The 9,280-nt window shown below is 47.0% G+C and overlaps 1 protein-coding gene across 6 annotated transcripts in view; it reads left to right on the forward strand.

Annotated features, from left to right (window-relative positions):
- The window catches only part of LOC106612636 (SID1 transmembrane family member 2), a 30,463-nt gene extending 21,385 nt beyond the window's left edge, over positions 1-9,078 (forward strand). For all 6 annotated transcript variants that reach the window (XM_014213988.3, XM_045724434.2, XM_014213986.3 and 3 more), the window contains 13 exons: positions 1,466-1,539; positions 1,764-1,830; positions 2,022-2,095; positions 2,192-2,315; positions 3,677-3,794; positions 4,058-4,194; positions 4,688-4,796; positions 5,416-5,492; positions 6,010-6,056; positions 6,672-6,777; positions 7,559-7,669; positions 8,092-8,205; positions 8,393-9,078. In XM_014213988.3, the coding sequence (XP_014069463.1) occupies positions 1,466-1,539; positions 1,764-1,830; positions 2,022-2,095; positions 2,192-2,315; positions 3,677-3,794; positions 4,058-4,194; positions 4,688-4,796; positions 5,416-5,492; positions 6,010-6,056; positions 6,672-6,777; positions 7,559-7,669; positions 8,092-8,205; positions 8,393-8,455 (1,221 nt within the window). In that variant the 3' untranslated portion in view covers positions 8,456-9,078. The remainder of the gene's footprint in view (positions 1-1,465; positions 1,540-1,763; positions 1,831-2,021; positions 2,096-2,191; positions 2,316-3,676; positions 3,795-4,057; positions 4,195-4,687; positions 4,797-5,415; positions 5,493-6,009; positions 6,057-6,671; positions 6,778-7,558; positions 7,670-8,091; positions 8,206-8,392) is intronic.
- The last annotated feature ends 202 nt before the right edge of the window (positions 9,079-9,280 follow it).

Here is a 9,280-nt window from a genome sequence, read left to right on the forward strand (position 1 = left end):
TCCATCCCCCCTCTACCTCTCCCCCATCCCTCCTCCATCCCCCCTCTACCTCTCCCCCATCCCTCCTCCATCCCCCCTCTACCTCTCCCTCATCCCTCCTCCATCCCCCCTCTACCACATCCCTCCTCCATTCCCCCTCTACCTCTCCCTCATCCCTCCTCCATTCCCCCCTCTACCTCTCCCTCATCCCTCCTCCATTCCCCCCTCTACCTCTCCCCCATCCCTCCTCCATTCCCCCTCTACCTCTCCCTCATCCCTCCTCCATTCCCCCCTCTACCTCTCCCCCATCCCTCCTCCATTCCCCCTCTACCTCTCCCTCATCCCTCCTCCATTCCCCCTCTACCTCTCCCCCATCCCTCCTCCATCCCCCCTCTACCTCTCCCCCATCCCTCCTCCATTTCCCCCTCTACCTCTCCCTCATCCCCCCTCTACCTCTCCCTCATCCCTCCTCCATTCCCCCTTCTACCTCTCCCCCATCCCTCCTCCATTCCCCCCTCTACCTCTCCCCCATCCATCCTCCATTCCCCCTCTACCTTTCCCTCATCCCTCCTCCATCCCCCCTCTACCTCTCCCTCATCCCTCCTCCATTCCCCCCTCTACCTCTCCCCCATCCCTCCTCCATTCCCCCTCTACCTATCCCTCCTCCATTCCCCCTCTACCTCTCCCTCATCCCTCCTCCATTCCCCCTCTACCTCTCCCTCATCCCTCCTCCATTCCCCCCTCTACCTCTCCCTCATCCCTCCTCCATCCCCCCTCTACCTCTCCCCCAACCCTCCTCCATTACCCCTCTACCTCTCCCCCATCCCTCTTCCATTCCCTCTCTACCTCTCCCTCATCCCTCCTCCATTCCCCCTCTACCTCTCCCCCATCCCTCCTCCATTCCCCCCTCTACCTCTCCCTCATCCCTCCTCCATTCCCCCCTCTACCTCTCCCTCATCCCTCCTCCATTCCCCCCTCTACCTCTCCCTCATCCCTCCTCCATTCCCCCCTCTACCTCTCCCTCATCCCTCCTCCATTCTCCCCTCTACCTCTCCCTCATCCCTCCTCCATTCCCCCTCTACCTCTCCCTCATCCCTCCTCCCTCCCTCCTCTACCTCTCCTCCATTCCCCCTCTACCTCTACCTCTCCCTCTACTCTCCTCTACCTCTACCTCTCCCTCTACCTCTCCCTCTACCTCTCCCTCTACCTCTCCCTCATCCCTCCTCCTCCCTCCCTCCTCTACCTCTCCTCCATTCCCCCCTCTACCTCTCCCTCTACCTCTACCTCTCCCTCTCCCTCATCCCTCCTCCCTCCCTCCTCTACCTCTCCTCCATTCCCCCCTCTACCTCTACCTCTCCTCCATCCCTCTACCTCTCCCTCTACCTCTCCTCTCCTGTGCATCACTCAATATTATACTCATCTTCTGTTGTTTTTGTTTACTTTTTCCCTCCCAATGAAACTCTTGTGGTCGCTTGTCCTTTTGCAGAAGTACCTGTGTGTGTCAGACCTCGCTCGCAAAGACAAGAGGGTTCTGAGTAAAAAGTACCAGATCTACTTCTGGTGAGTGGGACGGAGAGTTTGCTCAAAATCTGTACATCAATGCTGGGGCTATGACCCTATGGCATCCTCCAGTCTATCAGTACTCTAGTCAAATGCATGATAACAATTAGCTAGTGATCAGTTGCTTCTTTGGATAGGAGAGTAGCTTTGTTTTGTATCAGTGGGATTAGTAATTGTACAACTGTCAGTGTCATGGCAGTTAATGTCAGTGTTCCTCTCCTCAGGAATATTGCCACCATAGGTGTGTTCTACGCCCTCCCTGTCATCCAACTGGTCATCACTTATCAAACGGTACTGTGTGCTACCCTCACTCACACTGCAACTGCAGATTTACTACATTATTACAGAGTTATATCTGCATTATTACAGAGTTATAACGTGTGCATTTGTAAAGGAATTGCCTTCGAGTGAATAGATATGACTGTAGAATCCACACATGGTGGGTGGCTAGTGTGTTGTTGACATGTTCCTGTCTCCTCCAGGTTGTCAACGTGACAGGAAATCAGGACATCTGCTACTACAACTTCCTGTGTGCACACCCCCTGGGGAATCTGAGGTGTGTGTGTGTCATAAGGGAAAACGCATATGGCTGTACATGTAATGTATGACTTGTATCATTCATGACATCCATTCTCTACCCTCTGGTGTGCAGTGCCTTCAACAACATACTGAGTAACCTTGGTTACGTGATGCTGGGCCTCCTCTTCCTGCTCATCGTGCTGCAGAGAGACATCATCCACAGCAGAGCGCTGGACCGCAACGACCTCAACGCACTGGTGAGAGATCAAACTGAGATGGTGCTTTTGTATATTTTGGGGGGTATTTTGTATTTGTAATTGTTTTATTGACAGGTGTAGATTAGAGTATGTGACGGGTAGAAATATGACGGGGATACAGTACAGGGTGAGAGTGGTGGACCGCTGCCTCTAGGGACAGTATGTGTTCCAGGGGTGGCAACACAACCTCTAAACCAACCCCTGGTACAGGTAGGGTATTATAGCAGTGTGATAAACAATTACAACATGAAATGAACACATTGGTATTTCCATGTATGGAATTCATATCACCACCCATGATGTTGACATGAGGGTTTTGTCCAGATGAGATTTCCTACACCCTACGGAACGTTCCATATCAGTAACCAGGTTTCCATCCCAACGTTTTAATGTGCGTAAAGTACATGTCGTATAGAACGTTTGACGACATGCCTGATGGAAACAGCAAATTTGTCAGTAAACTTTCCAAATGGCGACTAAAGTAAATACGCTAGACAAGGTGGGTTTCGTGTAGGTAAAATTAATTATGGGAGAAATTGCGGTGGAAACGCCTTAATGCGCAAATATTGATAAAATAACCATCACATCGAGTCATGCAGTGATATGTTGTGTGTTCCTCCAACTATGGTTATGGAAAGCATGCGGTTTGTTAGGCTACAGATTGAAGAAGTTATGAATTTCATCGGGTGGTGAAAGTGAACGGGGATTTAGCTTGAGGCTCCTTTCCAATATATGTCTTATTCTGGTGATGTGACGATCGATGCTTGGCTGCCGTTTGACAAGTAAAAATTCTCGCTCTTTATTCCATAACATCTCATGTAGGCTATACCCGCACTGTATCTGCAAGCTGTTGGCTAGAGCGCTCGTGCCAAGACCGTAATGGGCACATTCCCTTTTTATAACGCAACATTTTTAACTTGTATTTTTTTATTCTGTACATTGGAATTTAAACACACACATTTTTTTTTCATGTGTACTACATTATCAAAGAAAGAAGGAATGTCCACAACTCCGGTATGCTCCCAGGGTGATTTTAATCAGAAGTTTCCATCTGAGTTGGATCTTCGTCAGGTCATACACCACTGTGAAACACAGCTACTTAAATAACCTTTTGGAGAAATGAACATTGGATGGTCATATGTTTCTCTTTTCTCTACATCATCACACAGCCTTTTTATCCACAAGTCCATCAGATGGAAACAGATCTCTGGTGGCAAAAATGTGCATGTTTGTTTGTTTTTTTTATGCGGATTTTGGAATGTTTGCATGAAAATCTGTCGCCAATTGGATGGAAACCTAGCTAGTGACAATGATATAGTGTAGTTCTGAGCCTCTGTCTCTCCCTCCCTGCCTGTATGCAGGAGTGTGGCATCCCTAAGCACTTTGGGTTGTTCTACGCCATGGGCACAGCTCTGATGATGGAGGGGCTGCTGAGTGCCTGCTACCACGTCTGCCCCAACTACACCAACTTCCAGTTCGGTGAGACTAAGAGACTAATGTCACGGTTGGATAGTTGGGAGATCCTGAAGATACTGTAACACAAATCCTCAATAGATGGCTTTCTCAATCAGCCTAAGTCCCAGATCGGTTCATTCTGTCTTGCCCGACTACATTGCTGTGACTCCAAGACAACACAAACAGATCTGGGACTCGGGCTACTTCATAATAACTGTACTAGAAGGTATTCTGTACTGTAAGAAACATCATTGATGTCTCCGTTTCCTCTGTCTCCTGTCTGTCAGACACCTCCTTCATGTATATGATTGCTGGGCTGTGTGTGTTAAAGCTGTACCAGAAGAGACACCCAGATATCAATGCCAGCGCTTACACTGCCTACGCCTGTCTGGCTGCTGTCATCTTCTTCTCTGTGCTAGGAGTGGTGAGTGACTAGGGGCGCAGACGGACAGACAAAACACTACAAACACCCAACTATACATTCATGTACATACTACCTCAATCAGCCTGACTAACCGGTGCCTGTATATAGCCTTGCTACTGTATATAGCCCCGCTACTGTTATTTTTCACTATTGTTTTTATTTCTTTACTTATCTATTATTCACCTAATACCTTTTTTGTAACTTTAAAACCTCACTGTTGGTTAGAGCCTGTAAGTAAGCATTTCACTGTAAGGTCTACTACACCTGTTGTTTTCGGCGCATGTGACAAATAAACTTTGATTTGAACTGTAGACTCTGACATACACAACCTATAGAATCATCATTCAGCAAGTGTCAAGTTCCTGATGTATCCTGATTGTGTGTGTGTGTGTGTGTGTGTGTGTGTGTGTGTGTGTGTGTGTGTGTGTGTGTGTGTGTGTGTGTGTGTGTGTGTGTGTGTGTGTGTGTCTGAGCCTGTGTGTGTTTTATTCAGGTGTTCGGGAAGGGCAACATGGTGTTCTGGATCGTCTTCTCTGTCCTCCACATCCTGGCCACCATGCTGCTCAGCACCCAGCTCTACTACATGGGTCGCTGGAGACTGGGTAAGGAGTCAATCAATCACATGTATGTATTTGTTATTTTTAAAAGCCCCTTTTTACATTAGCAATTGTCACAAAGTGCTTTACAGATACCCAGCCTAAAACCACATAGAGCAAACAATGCAGAGGCAGAAGCACAGTGGCTAGGAAAAATGACCTCGAAGACAGGAACCTAGGAGTAGGGGCTAGGAAAAAGGACCTCGAAGACGGGAACCTAGGAGTAGGGGCTAGGAAAAATGACCTCGAAGACGGGAACCTAGGAGTAGGGGCTAGGAAAAATGACCTCGAAGACAGGAACCTAGGAGTAGGGGCTAGGAAAAATGACCTCGAAGACAGGAACCTAGGAGTAGGGGCTAGGAAAAATGACCTCGAAGACGGGAACCTAGGAGTAGGGGCTAGGAAAAATGACCTCGAAGACAGGAACCTAGGAGTAGGGGCTAGGAAAAAGGACCTCGAAGACAGGAACCTAGGAGTAGGGGCTAGGAAAAATGACCTCGAAGACGGGAACCTAGGAGTAGGGGCTAGGAAAAATGACCTCGAAGACAGGAACCTAGGAGTAGGGGCTAGGACAGTTACAGGGCTAAGGACAGGTGTCAGTCTATTCTATTTGTCTGTGTTTCAGATTCTGGCATCCTGCGCAGGATTGTGTATGTGATCTACACTGACTGTATCCGCCAGTGCAGTGGCCCCATGTATATTGTGAGTATACATCAGGGGACAACTACTGCCCCCTCTCATTGAAGACACGGAAGTTCAAGGCCGACCGCGACACTGCAGGCATTGTTTGCATAAAACCGGAACCCCCCATTATAGTGAATGGAAGAATGGCAATCATCATGGTCAATCTACCTATAACTGCTTCTAATAAATCAGATGTACATTATGTCCTTGATCCGATTATTTTTCAATTCCACACAGAAGAAGTTTAATTTAGTTTCTAATTGCAGCCTTCAGTGGGGGGGGGCAGCACTGAGCTAGTCTGCAACATCACTTCCTGGAGTAGCTCAAACTGCGTATCTTAACCAACTTAATTTGGCTTCAATACACTTGAGTCTTCACATAGGAATGAATGGTGTCACGTGATCGATGGCTTTGTCCCATTCATATATACAGTCATTGGTATACTGTACATACACACACTGTATGGAGACTCTAATGTTACGAAAGATTCACAAATCCACAAGTAAACGTTTCTCTCTCTCTCACGCTGTGTTAGGACCGAATGGTTCTGCTGGTGATGGGAAACATAGTGAACTGGTCTCTGTGAGTATTTCCTTCATTCACTCACTATCTTATTCTGACTGGACTGTCTTTACTGCAGTGTTCTTTATATGTGACACATTTCTTTATTATTTATTTTTCGGTCAGGTTTGCAAGGTACAGATCTGGTATCTTCATTTGATCACTCTGTTGTCGCAGAGAATTTTCCTGCGCAGCATGAAATGCTAATTCTAGTGTATTAGGGTTTAAAAAGGCTTCCAAAGTTTGTAATTTCCGATTTTTAAAATGTCAGACTTGATTTGCCCTAGCAAAAAATGTATCAACCCCTACAAAAATGTCGACGTAATAATTCACATTTCCTGTTGCTGAATGATATTTTTTTTTTCCTGCTGTGAGAAACGGGGTCAAATTAAGATGGCAGATCTGTACATTGTTTGACATCATCATGCAGTGTTCTTTATCAAAGGTCTTTCACACCTACTTTAAGTGATTCACGCATGTCCCTTTCTGTCAATGTGATTTATTGCGACCCACTCAGCCTGATGAGGCAAGGTATCCATTTACTCTGTAGAATAGTCATTACACACCACAACCATGGGTGGAGAGTAGACAACTCATCACTGACATACATTGTGTTGTTGTGTTCTGTCTGTCCAGGGCTGCCTATGGGCTACTAAAGACACCCAATGACTTTGCCTCTTACCTGCTGGCCATCGCCATCTGCAACTTGCTACTCTACTTTGCCTTCTACATCATCATGAAGGTGTGTGTGTGGGGGGGTCTAAGCTAGCATATGGAATTGTTTTAAGAAATTGTAGGCTAAGGGTTTTAAAAAATGGATAATAAATCTTAACTAACTTCTGCTACAACAAAATAAAGATCTGTCAGTGTGATTCAGAGGCAGACAATAAGTTAATCTCTGCAGCTCCTAACACCCTTAGAATAGCTTCCAGTTTCCTCCATCTCCGCATCATCAAAGAGCCACTGCTCGTCACCCCTCGCCATGCCAACGCCTTAGTCCTCTCATGGTGTTTAATGTTCAGGGTCTCTCTCACTGTCACTCTGTCAAAGAGGAAACAGCGCCTCACCTCCTTGTACAAGTCGACCAGACGGCTCTGCTCCTGCTCAGGCAGGTGCCGGCTGTTCTCAACGAGCATGGCCATGTGTCTGAGCTGGTTTGTCCAGTACTGCTCGTACTCCCGCAGACCAGGCAGCCCACCTCCAGCTGTGCTGTCCATGTTGCCATCCATGGTACACCCTGGACAAATCGCTGGACGTAGTCGCTCATTATTGAGAAATGGATCGATCTTCAAAAGCAGTCACACTTCTAGTCATGTTGTTGCCACAAACTGAGTTCCAATGTGCTTTGTTTGTTTGTTGCCATATTCTAACTGTGTTGTGTGTGTATATAGAAAGTGCACATCTAGCACACTAAACAAAGTAGAAGATGTTACAGGTGTACAATCACAGATGATGTTGTGTTTCTGTGAATGTGTTTCTGTGAATGTGTTTCTGTGAATGTGTTTCTGTGAATGTGTGTGTAGCTCCGCAGCGGTGAGAGGATCCAGTGCATGGCCATGGTGTGTATCCTCTTCACGGCCGTGGTGTGGGGCTTCGCTCTCTTCTTCTTCTTCCAGGGCCTCAGTACCTGGCAGGTCAGCACAACACACACACACACACACAGACTATGACCTTACAGATCAGTGGCTTCCACCACACGTCAGCCTTACACACCCCTCTTCGGGGGCCCCCAGCCGTTCCATGTATTCAAACTGTTCCAGAGCCAGCACACCTGATTCAACTTGTCAACTAATAATCAAACACTTGTCTGTGTAGGTAAGTTGAATCAGGGATGCTAGTTCAGGTGTACAACACAATTGTGAACGTTCTGGGGATCCCTGAGGAGAGGTTTGGGAACCCCTGCCTTATGGGGCTCATGGTATCTGTAGTACCACACTTGAAAACGTCACACGCTCACACACTACATGTTTACACATCACATGTCATGGTCACATAACCCCAACATTCACAGGTCACTGTGGCGCTGACGGCTTTGTCCCCTCTTCCCCCGCCATAGAAAACCCCCGCCGAGTCCCGGGAACACAACCGTGATTGCATCGTGCTCTCCTTCTTCGACGACCACGACATCTGGCACTTCCTGTCTTCCATTGCCATGTTTGGTTCCTTCCTGGTGAGTGTGTGTTTGGTGTGTGCGTGCACGCCTCTGGGGAGGGCCATGCGACACTCACTTCATAGTATTATAAAATGGAGGGGAAAACATTAGTGGCTGAGCATTGATGAAGACGTCCCATTCCTGACCCATACATACCCAGATAGTAACATCTCAGATAGCGACTGACTCCTCTGCTTTCTGCCAGGTTCTCCTCACCATGGACGATGACTTGGACAACGTCCAGAGAGACAAGATTTTCGTCTTCTGAGAAAGCAACTCTCTGGCTCCGCCTTAACGGTTCTCGCTGGCCAATAGTAACACAGTGGCAACTGACACACCCAATGGCTTGTCTCCCTGACTGCAGGCGGGCTGGGCATCTCTCGGCCAATCAAAGAGTTGGGGAAGGATGGTGCACCCTCCCCCAAGTTGGAATCTGTATGGACACTTGGTGTGCCAATCAATGTCTGGTTCACCAAGACATGCTGACATTTCTCCTTACTGCCGTCCGATATTACTGTGGTCATTGTGTTTTCTTATTGCGGATAATGTTAACAGTTCGAATGTAATTTATATTGCATCATTACTGACTTGCAACTCCATCAATGCATTTAAACGTGTGTGCCTGTGTGGGAGTGAGAACACACCTCATGTCGTCTGTCGGTGGCCTTTAATGTTCTAATCATATGGTCTGTATTTATTTCTATGGCTGTCGGATACTGTACGCTGGATGGGAATGGATCTGTCCCAGATGTTCCTGAGATCAATGATTGTATTGTAATTACTAACTACGTCCTTAGCCGGTGAGGAAAATATATTTTGCACTGTAAGATAAGAAAACTTGGGATTATGTGATGGAACAGTTACTGAATAAAGTTTGTCCACAATGATAAAGGTGTAATCTTTAGTATTATCTGTCTCTAGGTTTTGTATTTTAAGTTACTGACAAGCAGGATCAAAAGGAAATCCAGACTTGGGTTGTGTTCATTAGGCACCAAATGGAAGATAATTGACTATCAGGGAAAGACTACCTGAACTTGTCCAAGAAATTCAAATTTTCATTGCGTGTCCCAATGAATACAACCCTGGTGATTAC

Source organism: Salmo salar, chromosome 09 (assembly GCF_965601325.2).
Source record: "Salmo salar chromosome 09, fSalSal1, whole genome shotgun sequence".
NCBI classification, from domain to species: domain Eukaryota; kingdom Metazoa; phylum Chordata; class Actinopteri; order Salmoniformes; family Salmonidae; genus Salmo; species Salmo salar.